The sequence below is a fragment of the Helicoverpa armigera genome, chromosome 11 (assembly GCF_030705265.1).
Source record: "Helicoverpa armigera isolate CAAS_96S chromosome 11, ASM3070526v1, whole genome shotgun sequence".
NCBI lineage: Eukaryota > Metazoa > Arthropoda > Insecta > Lepidoptera > Noctuidae > Helicoverpa > Helicoverpa armigera.
Window position 1 is genome coordinate 5,852,347 of NC_087130.1, and position 23,229 is coordinate 5,875,575.

Below are 23,229 nucleotides of genomic sequence, written 5' to 3' on the forward strand. Positions count from 1 at the left end.
GGTAGAAAAAAAAATATAGGATGTGACAATGTTTTTTTCTGATTTTCGTGAATAATGGCGCGTTTTTTAAAAGGTTGCCTAGCAACAATGTAAATACAACAAAAAGTTGTGTCAATAGAAACTGCGTAGTGATAAAATATATTGTGAAATAACTTGTTAATAAATATGCGGCTTAAATACTCTAAAACTATTTTAGAAGCACAGGTAAGGAAACCACTGTGTCCTACACAACTGAAACTAAATACATATTTTATATGTGGAATCAATTTATTATATTGTTATTTTTTTCGTTTTTGAGGACACGGAGAGTCCTATAGCTGATATCTGCTGGTCTCCTAACAACGTGAAGCTAGCTGTAGCAACATGTGACCGATTGGTGTTGCTGTTTGACCGGGAGGGCACTCGACGTGATAAATTCGCCACCAAACCAGCTGACGCTGCTGCAGGGAAGAAGTCTTATGTTATAACAAGTTAGAATAATTTTATTTGAATATTAGGTATCTGTGGAGATCTAAGGGGGAGGCCTATGTTCAGCAGTGGACGTCCTATGGCTGAGATGATGATGATGATGATTACTTAGGTACCTGCCGGTAAGAACACCCACAACAAACCATACATCCGGCCCTTTACTAACAAAAATCTCAACAAAATCGGTACAGCCGTTTAGGAGGAGCTAAGTCTCAACCACACGCAAATATCTTAATATTTCTTATCTTAATAAAATTCTTGCTTTTTCTAAACTATATAATAAGGGTACACACTATATAAACTATAGGATAAGTTTAAATTTCCTGTAGATGCATAAAATCTGACTCAACTGTCTCAGGTATTGCATTCAGCGAAAATTCAGAACTACTCGGGGTAGCTCAGAGCGATAACATGGTGTTTGTATACCGCGTGGGAGCTGACTGGAGCGGCAAGAAAGTCATCTGCAACAAATTCCCATTAACTGGGACCCCGATGGCTTTGGTGTCGGCAGACAACGGCTTTTTTACTGGGACCAGTGATGGGAAGATAAGGTAAATTGTAAAGAAGCTACACTAGAAATATTAAATTCAATTTTTAATTAATAGAATAACTACAGTTATCGATTGTATGTAAAGCCGGTAGGTATATATATCCGCAATATCGAAAATCTATTTGCCATTTTTTGTACTCCCGGAAGTTCTCTCTACCTTGACTTTAGCTTTGGTGGTCTTATATCACCTGCTATTTCGATGTCCAGGACTCTAGACTGTAAGAGCAATAAGAGCAGTAGTATGTGGACTGGAGGCGCTTGCTGCGTGTCACTAGCGCGCGGGGGCGAGGGCACTCTGGCTTCGGGCCACGTCGACGGGACGCTCTACCTTAACGGACGGTTGTTGCTGCGGTATGCTCTGCCACCCACTGCCCTGGTCTTGCTGCCTCCTTACGTATGTATTATTTATTTATGTTCCCATATTTTGTGTGAATAAAGATATCTTGAGAGAATGAATGAGTGATGTAGTTGTTCACGAGCATGACTGAGGTAGTAAGGTCAAAGAGAATCAGCAAATCCCAGTGGGATTGATCGAAAGAGCTACCGCGGTCCTGGTACATAAAGGGCTTAGGAAGGAACGTGGTGGGTTTTAGTCAGTAAGAGTCTGACACTCCCTCTTGCTGATCATTGTCTACCTAAAAAAAGTTTCAATTTGGGGGGGGTAAATAAAACAAAGTTTAGAGCAGCTTGAAGCTTTATTTATGCCGCACTGAACATGTCTCGAGACTTCGTTTTACTACGAACATTTAGTTCAAAGCCCTCAAAATTAGTTATTTGCTGTGTAGCTGATAGTGGGGTCTTGTGACGGGCGCGTGTCCGTGTACGAAGCACAGCGCGGTGCTCTTCTGCGCAGCTTGGAGCCTCAGCTGCCGCCTGATCGCCGAGATCTCATCTCAGCAGCGCCCAGTCCTTCTGGACAGGTATATTTCACTTATTGTTTGTTATTTTGGTTTTTTGTCTTCTCATGTCAGGGCTCATCCTTTCGTTTATTTATTTATTTTCGAATTTTTTGTACACACATAATAAAGAAAGACGCCAGAAAGAAATAATTTACAAAGGTAATGCTTATGTCTAAAGAAATCTCTTCCAGCATACGTGAAAAAGGAAAATGAGAATAAAAGAGATGTAGACAGTGTGTAAAAAGAATTAAATGAAAGAAAACAGCTGTATACTGTGTATATGATACTTACATAAACAAAGCAATACTGTGTAATATATGCCATTACCCAAAATAAATATATACATACTTAGATACATATACAAATTAATAAAATAACTATGGCTACTGTTTTACTGTTGCATCGATTAAGATTATCCAAAATTAAGACTACCTTTTTCATAATTACATTTCAACTTTTACGAAGCATATAAAGTCCATCCAAAACATTTTTTTTAGACTGTAGCATTCGGAGTCTTCGACGGCTGTCTAGTAGGAGAAGTAAAGGATTCCGGAGGTGTGGAGCTTACAATGTTGAACATCCCCAACCTCTATGCAGCACGTGCGCTCGCTTGGAGCGGCGACGGCACAAAGCTTGCGATAGCTTCACAAACCGGTGCTGTAATACAACTTGAAGCTGTCTTGAGGTTTGGATGTTTTCTAGTTTTATTTACGCCTAATTATTGACTCATCTATGATTGCTAATTGCTACTTTTCGAACCTCCACGTTCGTTTGAACGAATAAGTGTAGACTGCACTGATTCTGCTGTTGTGCAATATTAGAAGCGTATATAGCCAAGCAATCTTAGAAGCCTATATTATATCCAGAAGCATACTAATAAAATATACTAATGACTATGACAGTGATATAGCTCGTCTAAGCTGAAATGACTCGCACTCAAAATGTGACAGTGGAATATCATTTTAAGTGCATTTGTATACCGTGAAAGAGATAGTGGTGCCCGTCATTTCTGTTGAGACGAGCTAAATTATGGTCTCATTGGTTATGGCGTGATATGATAAAAAAGACGTGTTAAATATCTAGTTGATTACCAATGTAGGTATTCCACCGGACACATGCTGAGGTAGATTCGCCAAACTTCTGCTTGCATTTGACTATCCTTCTATCACTTTTTAGGGTTCCGTACCTAAAGGGTAAAACAGGACCCTATTGTTTTCGCGCCTCTGTCCGTCCGTCCGTCAGTCCGTCCGTTTGTCACCAGGCTGTATCTCATTAACCGTGATAGTTAGAGAGCTGAAATTTTCACAGATGGTGTATTTCTGTTGCCGCTATAACAACAAATACTGAAAACTAGAATAAAATAAATATTTTGCTAATTTGTCTCTGGTACGGAACCCTTCGTGAGCGAGTCCGACTAGCACTTGGCCGTTTTTTTTTTTTATTTTTTTGATTCTTATTCTGTAGTATCTTTAGGTCTTTTTGAGTGATCTGAACCCACCCAAAACAAAAATGTGAAAGACTGCCAAGTTCGATAATATGGAAATGCTTCGCCTATAAAAGAAGTGAGATCTGAATAAGTACCAAGTTCCATACACATACCTCAGTTAAAAATAGTTACTTTTTAATGATGTTACTTGGCAAGTTTTCATACACCTTGTTATAAACCTACTAAACGCAATGAATCAAGTATTTAATTTTCTATTAAAACTTGCCAAGTAGTCATCATTAAAAAGTAACTATTTTTAACTGAGGTATGTGTATGGAACTTGGTACTTATTCAGATCTCTCACTTTTATAGGCGAAGCATTTCCATATTATCGAACTTGGCAGTCTTTCACATTTTGTTTTGGGTGGGATTTCATTTATTTTTGTAAGGTTGTTTATTTTATTTTTTTCTTATGATGAAGTTAGTTAAAGAAATGTCTCATTTATACTATCTTTTAGATTTTTTAATATGCACTATGTTTCTTACAAAGAAATGAACTAGATTAACTATGACTAGATTTACCAACTGACTGACATGACATGTTATCATATATTATGTTCGTGGATCAAAGTTACACATTCGTTATTTTCGAAAGTGATTCACACTTGGCCGTTTTCAGATTTTTACTTTACTTTGACTAAATACAAACCTTTGTACCATTCGAAGATATATTATATAAATATAGATAAATTTAGTTCGTTTTAGTTCCTAAGGGGCATAAATTTACACCGGGTATAAAACACCTTCATTATTTTGAAACCGACTCACACTTGGCCATTTTCAGATTTTTCCCTTTACCTTGACATAAAGACCTACCTCCATGCCAAATTTCAAGTCAATACGACCATTGGAAGTGGTCTAGGTTTTTGATGAGTGAGTCAGTGAATCAGTGAATAAGTGAATAAGTGAATAAGTGAATCAGTGTATAGTAAAAATAGCGATTTTCTGACGTCAATATCTCAAGACCTACAATAGGTATATTAATGAAATTTTGTATTTTAGATAAGTGAGGGGGTCTCAACAGATACTAGAAATTTGATATGCGTAAATAAAATAGATTTTGAGTTACAGGGGGGTCGAATTTGGCCCGAAATGGTTCGTGTAATATAACCCACGGCCGGTGTGTCGCCTTTTTTGCTCGAACTTGGCGGACACACTGCCGTGTGTCTAGATCATCGTATCTATCTATCTATCATACAATGCTGACTACTGTCCGTTCAGACGTTGGGTGTGGCGCGACAGCGTGTGTGTGCAGCACGTGAGCGCGCGGCAGCTCGTGCTGTCGCGCGTGGCGCACGACGCGCCGCCGCTCACCGTCACCACCAAGCACGCGCCCGATATATTCAACGTGCGATTTATTGGTTAGCTAACATGTTTTTATGATTATTAAGTTCTCGATCGATTAACTTTGAGCAAACCTTCTTCGATGATCAGTAAAGAAGTACGTAGCGTAGTTCTTTGTATAATAATCGTAATTCTTTATGTAGATACTGAATGATTTTCGGTGACGGTATATAATGTCTCATTTAAAAAAAGAAATTGAGGGTTAGGCTGCCCACCCGTGTCCATGTCATCAACACATGTAGGACATACGTAGAACATACTGATGACATACATACGCTGCACTATTGCCATCAGTAAGTAGAACACGCTGATGGCAATAGTGCAATGCACACGTCCTACAAAAAGTCGGTCAGAAAATCCTAGTCAGATTGTCGTTCAAAATATCGGTTCGATTATCGATCCTACAAAAAGTCTAATGTGGGCGGGCAGCCTTAGGTAAATTTGTTATTCAAATAACACTTCAAATAGGATTATACAAAAGTAAAAAATTACTTGATTGAGACATTTCAAAAGTTAATATTTCAATTTCAAAACGGTATTTTCAGGAAACGATTGGTACGCAGTATGCCGTACTAGTTGCACGTTAATATTATGTGACATCGCAAGAGGATTAACTAGTGAGGTGACCAAAATCCTATCACTATTTTCGCAGTTTTATATTATAAACTTGATTTCTTCTTAAAATGGTTATTTTTGGGTATAAGATCGCATGGTCGGGTGGTGGAGAAAGAGTGTATGCGGCAGTGGGAGGTGCCTGTCTACTGCATCGAGCCGGCGAACTAAGTGTTGTTGAATATGGTCTCGACAAAGTGCTGCATACTGTGAGTTCAAATAATGATTACACTGTATATGAAAACCTTTCTTGCTGCAAAATAAAATGAAAACCCTCAGTTACTTTTTTGATGTAGTTGCAGATATAAAACTACCTCCTGCTCGATAAAAATATAACCTAGTGCTAACTACCCACCAAATGTTCGATTCCGACGAACCGACTAATCAAAAATTATTTCTAATTTTGATCACAATATTTCTTTATTTGTAGGTCAGTTTATCATAACCGTGCACAGTTTTAGCTTCAGACAACTTTATAGTCATTTTTTTTTAATTACTTTCCTTTCTCTTATGTTTAGTTATGCAATTACCTAATATAAAACCAATAATAAATAAAATTATGTCGTATGCACCAGGTTCGTACAGAGCGAGTGAACCCTCACGTGCTGAGCGTGCGTATAAACGAAGGCGCGACGGGCGCGGAGGCGGGCGACCGCAAGCATCTCGCCTACCTGCTCGACCGACAGACCATTGCCGTCGTTGATCTTACCACTGGTAAGTAGTATACAAATGGTTTTTAATGTACATAGATTTTAAACTAAATAAAATATGTTAATAGAATGGGTATGGAAAGTCATGTCTTTAATTCCTCTGTTTAACATCTGTTTTGTAGTACCAAATGTTTTGACTTATCAATATTTTGTATTCTATAAAGTAATTTAAGTGAATTGGCTCTAATATATAATTATAAAAATGTTCAGAACGTTGGATAGACGATAAATAAAAGAGAAATACGGTTACACCACTCGTATGCTGTGATGAAAACCGGCGTGACTTTTTACTATTTCTTTAAACCCTATTCTCTTTGTCGGTTAATCCTCGTATGTGTATACTCAAAACACATAAAAAAATAGTTCACTATGAAACTTTTTTTACCCACGACGAAACGGAGCAGGTATATGCGTTTAGGGTGAGAGATGTGCGTTTTTTCAGGAATCCAGTTAGGTCAGTGGTGGCATGAGGCGCGCGTTGACTGGCTGGAACTGAACGAAAGCGGACAACTGTTACTGCTGAGAGATACCAGGCGAAGACTTGCCTTACTGAAGTTAAATACTGGTGACAAGGTAATCCAACAAAGAAATATTTTTTACTCATTTAATAATGTACGTAACACGTATTTTAACTAACTACGTGGAAAAGAGAGTTAAAGATATTTTTTTCTGTGTTTTAGGAAATAATAGCAAGCGGGGTTTCTTTCGTGCAATGGATTGAGAATAGTGATGCTGTTGTCGCTCAAACACCGACCCATTTGCTTGTATGGTGAGTAAATACTCTCTCTTATTTACCAGCCACTGCATAACTTTAGTAAACAAAAGATATCGTAAAATTATCTTATGTATTATTACATGAATTAGTGGAGTAATGTGAAGAGCATTTTTTTTATATGTCAATGGTTATCTAACCTTGAAAATATTTAATTTTGAAAAAAAATCAGCTCAATCGGTTGAGGGCAAGTGCCTTAAAAATTGAGTTGTAAAATTCCAAATTCCACCCGAACACACATAGATACATTGCAAGTTAAATAAAAGCTTGTAAAAAGGTGCTCTTTTTTATTTTATATTAATACATTATCTATATTTCGTTTCATTAGGTATAGTGCCTGGGACCCAGGCAGCGTAGAGATGGCGGAATGCGGCGGCGCGGTGGCCGTCGAAGTGATCTCGCGACGCGTCATACTTGATGGAGGGCTACTACCATATCTACAGCTGGACGAACATCGACTCGCTTTTAGTACGACATACACTTTTCATTCTATCGTAGGAACTGCAAATTCCAAAGTTGGCTTCTGTTGTACAATTTTGTCTGTAAAATACTGGGTAAAACTCTGGAAAATGTATAAAATTCCTTCTATTTCTTCTGGTCATAAGAGGAATCGACAGGAATAGCTATAAATGTCCTACAGTTTAATTTAATTATAGGTGCTCTAACTAAATGCGGTGTTAATAGACCTTTTTGCAGCGAAAGACACATTAAACACTGTTCTCGATCGAAGCGTCCAGGCACGTAGCTGATTTATTATCTGCTACGTCGTAGTAGCTGGCTCGTAGCCGCTACGCCGTAGTCAACTCGTAGTCCATTTTCAGTTCAGTCTATATTTTAAGTTTCAACAGCGAATATATTTTCGTGAATTCAATATTTGGAACGTGAATTCAGATAATGCGCTTCGAAGCGGTGATCTAGCTGGGTGTGCCAGATATCTGGACGGGGTTGGCAGTAACGCAGATGTTGCTCCTTTATGGAGGCAGCTCGCTGAACGTGCTCTAGCCGATGATGATGTACAGGTAAAAACAATTATACTGCCTCTTTTAGTCAATTTTGTCTCAATGAAAATAAATGTAAATATTTTGTCTTTTAAAATGTTCGTTAGTTGGCTGCTAAATGCTACCGTGAAGTTGACGACGTAGCGCGTACATTTTATTTAGAGAAGACCGTTGAATTGGCTGCTGCTGAAGGCGATGGTGACGTCAGTGTTGGTATGTATCAAATATTTTTATCAAACTCAAAATCATTATCACATGATTCTCATATTGAATGTAAAAATTTCTAAAATACCTCCAAAATGCCCAACCTTCATCACTTCCTAAACTTCCTTTGTGTGTTCGCTGGGAAGAAGAAGTGGTGCAACAAACTCCCCAGCAAGCAACACATATCTGTAGGTTAGAAGAATTTATCTACCTATCTGGGTATTTGTATTCCTACGTGACCATTATAAATTTTTGCAGGTTTAAACAATGCCACAGTAAGGGCTCGTTTGGCAATATTCAACGGTGACTTATCCGCTGCAGAAGAGTGTTATGTCAGACGGGCTGGTAGACCGGACCTTGCAGTGGATATGTATAAGCAGTTCAATAAGTGGACCGATGCGATTGCACTTGCTGAGAGAACTGATCGAGCGTCTGTGGCTACGTTGAAACAACAGCATATGGATTATTTGACTTCTACTGGTATGTGGAATTGCTTCTTTATTATTATGGGTTTTAAAATAAAGATATTTTAAAACTAAAACTAGTATAGGACAAACAAAGCAGAAGGCCCTTGTTTGTAAAAGTAAAAACGGCATTTCAAAATATATAATTGGATCCCGTTTTATGCAATTGACAGAGACTTCCATACGGGAGTTTAGCAAATCCTTCGAGTCTGTGGGGCACCTTTTAAGACCTTTTTAATTTACATGCATTAAGGCTTTGATGCGTTTTCAAGCAGTGTAGTATTACAGGTTTTCCTTGAAACAAATTATAAGCAAGGATGCCTGCTCCAATTGTATTTTTATCTTCTTTTCCTGGTATATATCCCACTACAGTATATATTTTTCTATAATTCTAGCTTCCACTCGCGGCTTCGCTTTTGCGTGAAACAAACATACGTTATTCATTCGCACAAACATTATATTAGTAGGATTTTATTTTAATCAATGATGAATATTCTACCCCTAACTACAGTTATTCCATACCAGGTCGTCTAGGCGAGGCCGGTGCAGTGTTAGCAGCATCAGGCGACGTGCAAGGCGCAGTGAAGCTGTGGCTGCGAGGCGGCCGCTCCCGACGTGCCGCGGCGTTACTGTTGCAGCATCCGCAGCTGCTCAGAGACACTGATCTCGTTGATAATGTGCATACGCAGCTTATTCAGGTGATTGAAGTACAGATTTCGAATTTGCTGAAATTTTGGGTCAGCTTTTTCTGATGATTTGAGCTTGAAGTTTTTCTTGAAGGACTTTTCTGAGTTCACCGACAACGGTTTTCTTGAAACAACTGCTTACTATAAATTTTCACGTCCAATTTTCAATTCAAAGAGTGGTTTTAACAAGACCACTAAAGCTTAAGTCTGTTTAATTTAAAATTGGACCTCAATTGGTCCAATTTTCACTATTGCAATTTGGTGAGGTATCTCTTATAACGAGTCATATTAAGGAGGATGTGATGTGATTATATGTTTCTGTCTATTGTTTCTAGGAAGAATGGTGGGAGACGGCAGGTGAAATATCTGAGCGCAGAGGCGATACACGTGCGGCAGTGGAGTACTACGCTAAAGGAAATAACTATGCCAGAGCTGTTCAGTTGGCTAGAGAGGTACTTACGACTTGTTATGTACATTGACGTCTTGTCAGTTCTTCGCTACGGTATTGTTAGTTTCTAAAAGAATCTCTTGCAACAAGTATTAACTAGTCTGATCACATATCAAGAAGTGGTCTTGAAAAGAATTATATTCAACTGCTTATATTTTTTTTCAGTTGGACGGACTATCAAGAAATTCAGTTATCATGAGATCAGAACTAAATATTATTTAGAAATTTTATTAATTAAAATTGTTTGTGTTTCAGTCATGTCCAGGCGAAGTGACGAGTCTAGAAGGCATGTGGGGCTCGTGGCTAGTGTCATCGCGTCAGGCGGGTGCTGCCGTGCCGCATCTCATTGAGGCAGGAGAATCTAGGGCTGCACTCGATGCTGCGTTAGCGGCCCATCATTATAGGAAGGCCTTGCAGATTATGCAGGTTTGTATGACAACAGACTTAGTTGATGTTGACCCCGAACTATAATGTACCTCACTGTCTCCGATTTATGTAGGTATTAAATAAGCATGACATGTTGTAAAAGTTAATCGTTTTTTTACTTTGGTGAAGTAGGAGTTCTAATTGAGATGTAAACAAGTTTATTAAAACAAATAATTTTACTGTTTAAATTGAAAAGAAACATACTTAAAGTGTAATGTAAAGTACTACGCCATAGCAATTCGCTACGCTAGCCATATTCTACTACGCCGTAGCATTTGGCGGCGCCAGCCATAATTTACTGCGCTTGCCGTCCCTTGCCAACATTTATTTGTTGTTTTCAGGCTATAGACGACAAGGAGTCTATCAGAGAGCAATGTGAGCGACTCGGTGATCATTTTATTTCCACTCGAGTGAGTATAACTTTTTTTTTATAGAAGGAACAATAGGAAAACTAATCTACAAAAAATATTGTGGGGTAACGTGGACTCTAAAGACCTAATAAATCCCTAGGAATGGGAGACGGCAGAGCGCGTACTTACCTCATGCGGTATGGCAGAGCGTTGCGTCCGCGCATACAACACCGCGGGGAAAGTGGCCGACGGCTTACAGCTCGCCGCCGCACAACTCACTGAGGAACAAACGAGAGACATCTACATACCACTAGCGCAACAGTTGAGGCAAGACGGACAACTTCGCAAGGCCGAACAGATTTATATAGGACTCGGAGAACCAGATGAGGCTATTTCTATGTATAAGGTAATAGTTAATTTCTTACTTTATAAATTAATAAGTGGTGTTCACGCATTAGTGCTCTGGCACATTAAAGCCATTTTTATAACTGGTTTTTTGTCTGATGACCATGATTGGAGAAAAAAATTGACAAACGTCCCACATGTCGTTTATGCAGACGAAGACTGGCAACCGATTTATATGGTACATGGTGTAGGCTAAAACTAGGTCCGACATTGAAATGATTTACCCTCGATTGTGTAGTTACTTTTAGGCTTGTATTTTAGGTACCATTGTAGTTAGTACATTTAGTTATTACAACAAATATTCCTGGCGTGGTTACCAGGAAGCGTCTCAATACGAAGCAATGTTACGCTTGGTGGCAGCTCACCGCAGCTCGCTGCTGGAAGCCACGCGTCGCCACATCGCGCAAGCTCTGCATGCCTCCGGAGATCTGCGTGCCGCTGAGAATTATTACATACAGGCCGGTATGTAATTATACAATTCATAAATTCTTTAAAAATAAACTGGATTTTTTTGACCTTTTTATGTGGGAAATATCAGATGATGATCCCGCTGTGGGTTCACTTTTACTGACTTGCAAACCCCACCTTTGTACCTTCTAGAGCTACGGTTGCGGTAAATCTTTAGAACGATCCCGCAATATTTCGTTTTGACATTGGCTACCAATTTCAAGCATACGAAATTGTTGTTTCCACTAAATATTTAGGCATAATATTTCACCAATTGTTTCGCGAACTGGGGAGTGCAAGCGTTCACATAGCTTGGCGTGTCTTATTTAGAATCTAATATTGTGCTAAGATAGTGTTGAAACAATCTGTTTGTACATCTGTTATCCAATAAACCCGTTGGACTAGAGCCAAAACTAGTTAGTAAGTAATTGGACGGCACTGAAAGCTAATGATTTAACTCAGATGGGTATTGTAGGAAGCTAATGATATGATTCATTTTGAGATGTAAATTGTAGGTGAGTGGAAGAGCGCGATACAGATGTACCGGTCGGCGGGGCAGTGGGAGGGCGCAGAGAGAGTTGCTCGCGCGCATGCTCCCAGCGCTGTGCAGCAACAGGTACGATCAACACTGAATGGATTTTCTGATACTGTGTAAACATGTCAGAAGTTGGTCTTCGATGCTTTGTGTTTTTATGTTCATTGTTCCTTCGTAGATTAAGTTAAAGTATGACTTGTTGCAGTCTATTGGCTGAAGACATACCTATCATTGTGATTTCTGGGAGTCTCAAAGAGCACAGCTCCTTAATACCTCGCTGCACTGTGGGGTTACAGATAGGCCAAGTGGGCAGACATTTCATGAAAAAACTAATGGACTTACTGGCTACATTTTGTTGTTTTAAGCACGCTGAATCCGTAATTATACAGTTCTGTTACAGGAAATCATTTCTCCTACTGATTTCAATATTGCTTTCAAACTGTGAACTGCCTTACAAGCCATCAACACCATTGAATGGACTAGTGCATTCGTTAAGGCAAGTGTAATGTCCAGGTGGCACTACAATGGGCGGGTGCCCTTGGCGGCGCCCCGGCAGCGCGGCTGCTGGCGGCGCGGGGGCTGGCCGCGCTCGGGGCACGGTGGGCACTGCAGGCACAGAGGTACGTATTCTCTTACAAGCTGTTCACAATTTTATATCTATTTGTAGTTTGACTGACTAGTAGATAATTTGAAATATATGAGGCTATATGTCGAAATTCCATCTCTGCTTTTAAGGTGGTATGATGGATGAGATATATGGAGGAACGCTTAGCTAGGATTTCGATCCATTTTGCATTTAATATGCAATGGTTTTTCGACAAGTCTACCTTATCCAAAAAAAAAATCCTTATCCGAATCATTTTTGCTAAAGTAACTTTTCTAAATTATTTTAATAAATAAATATTAACATTTATAATAATAACTTCTAAATTAACAAAACTTAAACATGGTATTAAACTAAGTAAGTTCTTCATATGATTAGATGGGACATAGCAATGGAGCTATGCAGCCTAGGAGGCGGTATGACTCGTAGCGAGGTAGCTCGTGCAGAAGCCGCATCATTGGCTGACGAGCGGCCGGATGAAGCCGAGGCCGCGTTCCTGCGAGCCGGCGCGGCTGATCACGCAGTCCGCATGTGGCTGCAGCACGGGAAACATCAGAGAGCACTGGCGCTGGCTGAACAACATGCTCCTACTCTGGTAAGTTTAACAATTGCATGAACAAAACTGAGCTTAATATACGCCGGGGCTGCGTTATTGTTCGAAAGAGTTACCGGGGTCCTGGAACATAAAAGGCCTACGAAGGAACGCGATGGTATTTTTAGTTAGTAAAAGTCTGACACTCCCTCACCGCTGCTAACCCACAGTGGGGTAATTTGATGATTTTTGCCATCGTAATATATGCCTTCCGCAGTTTCAAATGGAATAAGTATGGTAGATTTAGATAGGTAAAGGTTCAAATGGAACATGGTAGATTTAGATCAGAGATGGGATTAGAGAATAAGGAAAAATGTCTAGTCCTGTCTTGGGAAGGCAAGGTCAATCAAGGACATACATGCCTGGTTCTAATTAAGATGGTTTGTTTTCCTCAGGTTGAAGAGGTGTTGGTCGAAGGAGCAAGAGCGGCCGCTGAGCGGGGAGATCTGGTGCAGTTTGAAACGCTTATGATCAGAGCTAACAGACCACGTGAAGTTGTGCAACACTACAAAGACTTAGGTATTTTAGTATTTGGCTTATTGCCTTTTGAATTATTAGTTTTGATGTTTAAAAAATATGAATGAATATGGCTGGATATAATGTTACTTGAGAGATGACGACAGATAGAGGAGTATGGATTAACAAAAAATATGCAAACTACAAATGAAATTGAGATAAAGCAGGAGGATGTTATATTTGTTGGTGCAGTTCCGTCCATTTACGCCTACATAGTGCCAACTCCTGAACTTCCCTACACGTCATAACCTTCACCTTTACTTCAATTTGCTTGATTTCACTATACCTTGGACGGCCCCTTTCCTTCAATCTTCCCATCCACGACAACAGCTGGGCTTTTAAATTAATGATGATGATATTTGTTGGTAACAAGGACTACAACCTTTCAGTTTGTTTCGTCAAGTATGTAAAGTCCAACTTGCAAAACATTTTCATTTCATATACAGAGCTATGGGACGAAGCTGCTCGCGTATCCCGGGAATACGTCCCAGACAGCGCTGGGGAGGACGGCGAGGCGGTTCCGAGCGAAGTGCCCGCTTTACTCGCTCGAGCTGCCGAGCACGCGGAGAGTGCAGACTGGGCTCGGGCTGTGAGGCTGCTGGGAGCCGCTAGCGCTGCTGCCGCCGCCACGGCACCGCGCTTGGCTGAGCGAGCCGCCCTCAGGGCTGCCAGACTTGCGAGGGATCATCTACAGGGAGCTCAGAGACGGGCTGCTGCTGATATGTTAGCCGAACGGTAAGGGACCACTCACAGCATTCCGGTATAATATTCTGGAAAGCGCCGTAACCGTGTTCGGTTTATGTATGTTGATGGCATGCCAACAGCATTTCTTTTTCATTACTTTTTTTCGATCTTGTGGTGAGGCCTGAGCCTCGATGCTGTTTCTACTTCAGAACAAATACGCCGTATGTGCAGCCGTGCATTGTAAATGACCTGATTTCCAGCCTTCTCGATATAACATAATTGTTTCTTCAGATTTGCTGCGATTGGTCAAAATGATATCGGCGATCAACTTCGAGCTGCTCTCACTGAAGGTTACGAGACGGATAATGAAGCACCAGGTAACCATAGTCCCATTTAACAAGATAAAGACTTACTGTCACTAAATATACTATTATAACTCTTTAAAGGACCATCAACGGAATACGAAGAAGAGGAAGAAGAACAGGAGGCTCCTCGCGAGGCGGAGTCGGAGGCCGAGGCAGAGACCGAGGCGCTAGAGCGGCTGGCGCGAGGCGGGCACTGGCAGCGCTGCCTCGCTCACGCCGGCCGCCGGGCGCCACACTACGCGCTCAGATATGCCGCACATCTGTTCAAAGCTCACCCGGTATGGAACACTGCCAAAAGAACCGCTTAAACAAAAGCTAAAGCTAACTACATTATGCATCTCAATTTCCTGCCATGTAACCCAAATAATGAGTCAGCTTTCCTAATTTTCTTTTCCACTTCGCTCTGTCTACGACATCGCTCTCAGACACCTGGCACTTCTTCATATCTTTCGCCACTACATCCCTTCAAAGCTAACTACTACGTATGACTAATTGATATTGCTTAAATAGTCTATTGAGGTTTTGTCAACAATATTTAAGTACTTGAAGCTCTTGTAAAATTATCAAGAATTATAAAAAAAAATTTGAAGACTTCTTCTTCATAACAGTAATTGAAGGAGGCGAAAACTGATCTAAGGGTAGATTCATATCTGACGGAACATACGTCGCGTATTTTCGGTCGCGTAACGCCAAAACAGACAAATATAAGATAAAACATTCAATCATTCACACCTAACCGATGATGCGTTAGTGCGTCGCTCGTACATTTACGATACGCTCGACGCATTTTTCGTCAGATATGAACCGACCCTAAAAGTAATTTTACTGATGACAGGATTTTTTTTCCGTAGCGCATGGAAGGTATCGACATTGACAGTGAAGAGCCTCCAGAAGTTCTAACGCAAGTCCTAGACGTGTTGCGTCAATACCTCGGCAGTGACGAACCGGGAATCGAATCTCTGACCGGCAGTGACGCGCCTTTAGCCAGGGCGGTGTGCAGTGAGCTGTTAGTCAGAGTATCTACTGCACCTAAATCAGTATCCGCGTTGAAGGATGCAGCTACGGTTATGGTGGCTGCCAGTGCTGAGGATAGAGTTCTACAGGTAGAACTATTAATGAGCCTATTTACCATCGAAAAAAAAATGACTAGCAAAAAGTGTCCTTAGAAAGAAGCGCGCCAAAATGCGGGTGTTCGAGGAACAAGAAACGTTACTAGCTTCTCCCACATAGAACTTATTTACAACCCGCCCATTTCTTTTAAAACCGAATTACCAATTAATCAAGACAATCAACGCAATCTTTAACAGATGTCTCAAGGAACCCGAACGCTTGATTATAGTACGTTCTTACGTTACTTGAGTTACAAGAAGGCACCTGACCTATCTGTCTTATGGCATCTCTGCTCATCTTTTCTTCCTTCGTGGTCTATATAATATTATTCCGAACTGGATACGGATTTATCCACATTGACTTTGGTTTCAGGCAATTACTTTATTGATTGCACTTCACGTGCCTCAAATAGCCGGTAAAGCAGCGAGAGCGCTGCCTCGCTATACAGACATCATTGTAGCAGATGTGGGTAAGCCATTTTCATATTAAAATGTTTTAAAGCTACGGGCTACGGACTACTTAATATGGTAGCTACGCGCCGTAGTCACTGACTACGCAGCGTAGCACAGCAACTACGCCGTAGTCATAACAATATGGAGTGAAAATCTCGGGAATGCATTATTAGTCATACTCCGTCGCACTTAAAAAATTTTTAAACGTCTGTTGAACACTTGTCTAAAAAAATTACAGATTATGACTTTTAAGTAAGGCCGTTGTGCAGCCACACGTTTTTTAGACAAGTGTTCAACAGATGTTTAAGTTTTTGTAGTACGGCTGATTGATTTTATTGCGTTTCTAGAAAAAATATTTATTGTATATCATGAATTTGTATGATAATTATTTGCTCGTGCAGCATATTACGCATGCGGTATGGCAGTGAGGGCAGAAGGACCAAGCGGAGCTCGCGAGGCGTTTGTCTTACTCAACCGCTGTCTCGACTTAGCTGAGGCAGCTGACGATGACTCCGCACACCTGCTTGACTATACTGATTTTGGTATGTGACATTTCAGTTATTTCAAAATGCACAAATAAGTTTGTTTTGATTTACTTGATGACATAAAACTTTTTTACAAGGATAAAACCGACTTCAATAACGTATACCTAAAACCTTCATCTAAGTCGCATTAAAATAGCTTCAGCCAAATGTGAGATAATGTCGCACAAAATTTACATACATACAAGTCAAACTGAATACCCCCTTTTCGAAAATTGGTTAAAAACTAGGGTTGTCAAATTCAAATTTATTTATTTTGCGAATATGGGTACATACATGTAGATCTTATTTTACTTTACAAAAGGAGGAGGAGAAGGATTTTCTGTTTTGATTGTGAATTACAAAGTCATATCATGTTCCATAGTGTGAATCTCTAAGTTTTAAATTATAAAACTACTATTCTCAGAGTGCACTGACTGGAGTCGAACCCCACTACTGTTAGATAGCGGCTGCGTTCGCGGGGCTGCACTGGAGGACGCTCGCGAATGGGTGCTCGCAGTCTCTATGGACCAAGCTGTTGAACAGGTAATATTCATAACTATATTACAATTTACTTTCCCGTACTTTATATATTAGTAAGGTGTTTAACATAATACTTAGTTGTTTGATGTTATTAGTCAGTGAAGTACCCATGTATAATTTCTTATATTAAGTTTAGCGACTATTCCATAACTTGTGATAAACCGCTTCTCATATAACTGCTCCATTTACGTTCACAGTCATCTTCATTTACTGGGTAACTTTATAAACTTGCGACTTGACATAAATTATTTAGATCATAATGAGAGTTTCCGGATCAGCGATCTCGTGAGGATCGCGGGATTACTAAAACTTTGAGCTTTTAATAACGAGTTTCCCAACAACGAAAGTTTTATAATGTCCCTTGACTTAGAAGTATTAAATCGATTTAAGATGTAAATCTAATTGGTCTTTTGTTAACTTAATTGTGGCCAGATTACGTCGCATCGTTTTAGTAGACAGAGTTACAAATTAGAAACCATTTATTTAACATTTTACGTTGCTTCATCCTGAATGTTCTCTTTTTTTAATCTGTTCAGCGGCTTACTTACGCCATCCCCGAGGTGGTATTAATCTCCATTAAGTTGAGGATCAAAATGAAAAAAATCTGAAACAAACTTGTGTACCGCGCGAGTTCTAAGACTTAGTTTTTTTTAAACATCTAACTTTATTTCTGTAATCCACACAGTTATTTTATCATTTATTTTATTAAAAAGCAGATAATTCCATGATATTATTTTCATAGACTTTGCCTGTGGATGGCCGAGACATGTACGCGTCCAATGTTGGCGAGACGGAACCGTGCTGTGTGGTCACCGGTTATCCATTGGGCTCTAGGCTCGTCACTTTTACTAACGGTATGTATTTTTATATTTTTTTTAAATATTTATTAATTATTTAGTGGAATAATCGTTTTCGAAACTTGGCATAAAAGTTTTGGAAAATTCCGTGAAATAGAGGAGTCTTTTTAGCGTACTAAAAATTTGAACGGGAGAGGGCCATAACAAAATATATAGTTTTCATATGAAAATACTTTTAAAGTTAAAAGATTGTTTGTAGACGACTTGGAGACAAAAAAACTTTAACGAAATTGATCTGAACATCACTCTAATAATAATCAAATAGTCCTGTAATTTTTCATAAATTGACTCCTTTCACCGTGCACAAGTTATGATTAATTATCGTGGGGCCGCAACGAGTAGGGGTGATGACATACAGCCTTATTAAGTGCCGGCTCGACAGGACTCTCCAGTCACGATACATTAATTAAACAAGCCCCTATGATGTTATACATCTATTGTGATAACGGCACATCGATCCTTAAATACGCTGTCAGATTTATTATGACAGGTAATGTTCGACGGTTAAAGTGTAACAACATAATTTAATATTTTTGCTATTGTGAATTGTGTTTTTTTTTGCGAAACGATAATAATTGGCCATTGTTTTTTTTAAATATAACACCGTAAGAAAAAAAAAATATTTTTTCTATAATCGCCAAATAACCGTAAACTTCAGAAGGTTTCCAGTTTGAATAAAGTTTTTATATAAAAGTAACTGCACCCTGAGATTGTACTCAAGTTATCAAACCCTGCCTCTTTATGTCATATTCAGTGAAGACAGACACAGTAATATTTCGTTGAAAATATCAGTAAGTACCTATATAAGAATGTCCTTTCATAATAAGGTCGTTGCGCCAACCGCGAGTGGTGGTCGCGGGTGGTGAGTTCGGCACGTAGCGGCGGGGCTGCGGCCGCATTGCTACAGCACGTGGAGGCCTGGTGCGGCCCGGCTGATTATCATCACGTTTAGATAATAGCATATTAGTATAAAAATATCTTTAGTGTAAGGCCGGCAATACGCGGTCCGCTTGAAGCAGTCAGTGGCGACTTCAAGCTGTCGACTACAAAGTTTTATAGACGCACATATACGAACCGCTCGAGCAGTTGAAACTGATTCGGGCGGTCGACAGCTTGAAGCTGTCGCTCCTGACTACTTCAAACGATCCGTGTATTACAGGCCTTAGAATCCTTGCACACACGCGGTTTTGTTGCTATCTTGTTACCAGTCCCGGTCTGTTAGATATAATGGATCATTAGAGCTGCAAAAGTGTATGTGTCTAAGAAATCTTTATTTAGTTTTAATGTGTAGTTTTTGGTTGTATTCTATTTCTGGAGTCAATAAAGTGTTGTCACGATAAATGGTTGTCTTCATGTCTTTTCTTACTGATATAATTCACTTTTTTATATTGATCATTAGATCCAAATCCAAAACCGTGTAAGGTCACTTTTAACTATTAACTTTTCGTCTCTGTTATGCTATTATACATGTAAGATCATCGGCGATTATCTAATACTTACTACCCTTCAGATTTATGAGACTATAAAATATATTAAGTAGTTTAAACGAATGCAGTAGTGACGTAATAAAACGCAAGTGTGTTTGTTTATATCGCTATAATAAACTCATTTGTTATCACATTTATTTAATAATATACTTTGACACACACATTGTTACGTACTAGGATTTGTAGAGTTCCATTCCATTCCTGTGATCAAAGCTGAAAATATAACCAAATCCAAGTTTATATTATTCAATCTTAGAGTTTTAGGCCCAAAATGTTAGGCTGATAAGATTATATTTTATGTAATAAATATGATATAGGTAGGTAAGCTTTAAGCACTTTCAGCATTGGTCAAGGCACGGAATGTGGAAATGTTCGTGTTCTAGGAAGAATTGATATATTTAATATATATACTATAGCTAGAGTAGGGAAGGTACATAGTATGATATCCGATACCTTATCACAAGTTGCGGAGTGTAGTGTAGTAGTAGAGCGCGCGACGCGTGAGTGTTCGAGTGGCCGGTGGGACAACTGCGGGTGATCGCGGTATCGGGGCTCATCGAGGCACATCATATTAGATTATGTCTTTACATACGTCTCTTACGTAAGAATATTACTTTGTTAACTCTAACATATCAAGATAATAAGCGTAAGTAGATCGATCCTAACACTCTGTCAGAATTGATAGTTATATTATTAAATATCTAGATTTTCATTGATACATTATAAATAATTTATATAATTTATGTATATTTTGTTCAACTTAATCAAATACAAAAATTATAGTGTAAAAATATACTTAACACCTGATATATATTTAGGCATTTGAATTATTCGAGTATTTTAATATTTAGTTAATCTAATAAGTGAATATTTAGATCTCTCTAATAAATATTTCTCTCTCTTGGGAAAATGTACAACCACGATAAAATAAAATGGCGCACCGTAACAAGGTAGATAGATGAGACAACTAGACGCAAGTGCACGTCGCTCCTAGCGGACAGTGACACGGCACCGAGGCGTGAGTGTGCGAGTGTCCCGCGCCACTGTCCTCGCTTGTTACGTTACGGTGATCGCAAGTAAGCAAGTGTAATATTGTCAGGTGAGCCACTAAGCTATGATAGCACTGGAAGAACACAGATTTCGACAAGATATATTACATTAAATACCTCTCACAGGATATGTAGTTTGTTACTAACACCGATGACCAAAATATCATTCATCTCACGAATATTTAAATATCTACTTAATGAATTTGTGTGTCTAACTATATGTGCGAGTGCAACGTTGCATGCTCTCGCAATACGTTCGCCACTTATTTAAGATAGATCACATGAATATTACAATATCGAAATGTCCTGTCTACATCTATGACATGATTCCTAAACACTTTATGTTGCAATATCGCGGAATTGGAAATATTAAGGTAGGTATTTGTCACAAATGTGTACATTTGTTTTCAATCTAGGTAATACAAAAGATTTACTATAAATTCTATCACGAAAATGTTGTGCGTAGAAAATTTTGAAAATCAATTTCACAATAACTATTTACAGTTCGTAGAGTAAGATTTTTGACACGAAGAAATAATGTTTTTTTACCACTTTGGTATAGAGATGATTTATAAATCAAGTAGGTATACTTTGGAAAATTCACTAAAGCACAACCTTGGAAGAATAGTACCTAGACGCGCTTACTTACTAGAGTAACTTTAGAAATGTATTAATCATATAAGGCAAAGTGTCGAAGTTGGGGTTCATTTTGATGACGTATGCTATAAGATAGTGTTGGTTCGAATATCTAAGTACTTAGAGATAGGTACAAGTTACACAGACGCTAACGATAAGTTAATCTCAATAAGAATGATGATAGTCAAGAAAGCAAAATCTTTTGTTACAAAATAACTTTCTAAGAAAGTTTTGTGAAGAGTTGGAAGTGACAGTTACGAAGTGATATAATTACATGCATATGCACACAGTGTAAGTATCTTATAATTATTATATAAACTATTGTACTCCACATGAAATGCACTACAGTTGTTGTACTATTCTAAATATTCTGAATGTATTGAATCATACGGTGACACACATTTATAAGATTTATTATAGGTAAGTACATAACACAAAACTGCTACAAATATTTGTTTTATAGAGTTGAAGCGTAATATTTTTTTAATAAAACGTAATAAATATCTCTTGAGCTAACAATAATGTCTATATTAAAGGCCTAATCAGTTATTAGGCACATCCATATGTGGACATAACATACACACTTAAAAAATTGAAGCACTTGTCTACAATAAGCTCCTTTTTATTAAACTACAGTCTAAATAGTGTTGATTATTTCTTCTGGGCATGTGGTTGAGAATTACTCTTGTTGTCACAAAAATATCTTTATCTGTAACCCGTGGGCTTGTAATATTTGTGTTATGTCCTAAAAGTATTTTGACTGCAAACAGAAATAGCGAATAATATGTATTTTTATTAGGTAACATTTTGATCTACACTGCATTATTTACAATGATAGAAAATTTCGATAACCAACACATTTTCAGTCCAATATTGGGGCATTGTGGGCGTATATATGTGGAATATGCACGGCGGAGATAAATAAGATCGTATGGGACATGTGAGCCGTCGGGAGCGCTAGCTGTCTAGTTGCGCTCCGGCGACGGCTCCCTGGATCAGTCGGGCGACTCGTCGTTGGCGAACGAGGTGGCGGGGAACAGCGGGTACCAGCCGTACGTGCGCTGCGGCAGCGTGAGCTTGTCGAGGCAGATCTCTGCGCCGCCCAGCGCCAGGTTGTGCTCGAAGCCGCCGCAGCGCTGCCACAGCATCACCACCAGCGTGCGGCCCAGCGCCTCGCTCGCCTGAACAAACGTGCTCTTTGTGTACCAAATATCGAATACCTACACTGCATTTATATACATACGAAAAGAATATGCAATATATGTATATGGAGTGATTAAACAAAATAATGTGCAGCTAGTAAAACTAAAAAAAGATTTTTGTTTTTCAATAACAACCACTGTGAATTCATTCTTAAAATGACTTGTTGTAATGCGTGATGCAAGTAATTATTATCTACTGATTAGCGTAGCTAGTGCCATTTTTGTTCAACTATTTAAATGTTAATAAATATGGATATACCCCGTTATCTCCGGGAGCCAGTACGTGTCAAAGAGCGACCCTGTAGCGCCAAGTGTTGCTTAACCTTAGGATCGTTTGACTCGTACAGCTGTTTCTTAGCTACAAGCTCCTCGATCTCTCTGCTCTACCTACGCCGATCAGTATTTATATGTTCCCATGCACTAAGTTATGAATCTACTTAAGTTTAAAAGAGTGCGGCAAAACCCCGTACGTATTCTTACTTGTACCTGATACTTGAGCGTCTGTTTGAAGTGCGGCTCGGTGGTTCGCCTGATGACGCGAGTTTTGCGCTTATGCAGCCACTTATCCCCATCGCGCAGGTAACACTTGACGTACGAGTCCGGCACTTCACCGTTCACGCCATACACACGACGAGCGTGCGATACCTGTGTGCAAGCCATTTCATTTCGGTCACTTCATCAATATCGAGTGTGCGCTTGTTAGCGAAAATATTTCGTAGATTTTTTTTCATTGTAGTGCATACCTAGTCGTTGGTAGATTTTCCAAGATATTTTTAAATACATTTTTTGTTTTATTTTAGTTTTTTC

At 39.2% G+C, this 23,229-nt stretch overlaps 2 protein-coding genes across 2 annotated transcripts in view; one reads left to right on the forward strand and one right to left on the reverse strand.

Moving 5' to 3' along the window:
* Nucleotides 1-69: 69 nt before the first annotated feature.
* On the forward strand, nt 70-19,314 carry LOC110370183 (intraflagellar transport protein 172 homolog). The gene is made up of 35 exons (XM_064037054.1): nt 70-204; nt 299-470; nt 827-1,019; nt 1,226-1,412; nt 1,804-1,938; nt 2,415-2,602; nt 4,625-4,764; nt 5,293-5,369; nt 5,452-5,568; nt 5,935-6,073; nt 6,512-6,642; nt 6,750-6,838; nt 7,170-7,309; nt 7,733-7,860; nt 7,947-8,052; nt 8,302-8,523; nt 9,033-9,205; nt 9,529-9,645; nt 9,897-10,067; nt 10,409-10,477; nt 10,578-10,823; nt 11,143-11,284; nt 11,785-11,885; nt 12,318-12,424; nt 12,787-13,003; nt 13,396-13,519; nt 13,963-14,251; nt 14,492-14,577; nt 14,647-14,843; nt 15,417-15,668; nt 16,048-16,144; nt 16,529-16,669; nt 17,076-17,194; nt 17,934-18,045; nt 18,876-19,314. The coding sequence occupies exons 1-35, from the start codon at nt 166-168 to the stop codon at nt 18,998-19,000; spliced, it is 5,088 nt and encodes a 1,695-aa protein (XP_063893124.1). The 5' UTR covers nt 70-165; the 3' UTR covers nt 19,001-19,314.
* Nucleotides 19,315-19,671: 357 nt separating this feature from the next.
* The window catches only part of LOC135117467 (regulating synaptic membrane exocytosis protein 1-like), a 36,811-nt gene continuing 33,253 nt past the window's right edge, over nt 19,672-23,229 (reverse strand). Inside the window, 2 exon segments of the mRNA XM_064036763.1 lie at nt 19,672-22,401; nt 22,909-23,067. Coding sequence (XP_063892833.1) covers nt 22,216-22,401; nt 22,909-23,067 — 345 coding nt within the window. The 3' untranslated portion in view covers nt 19,672-22,215.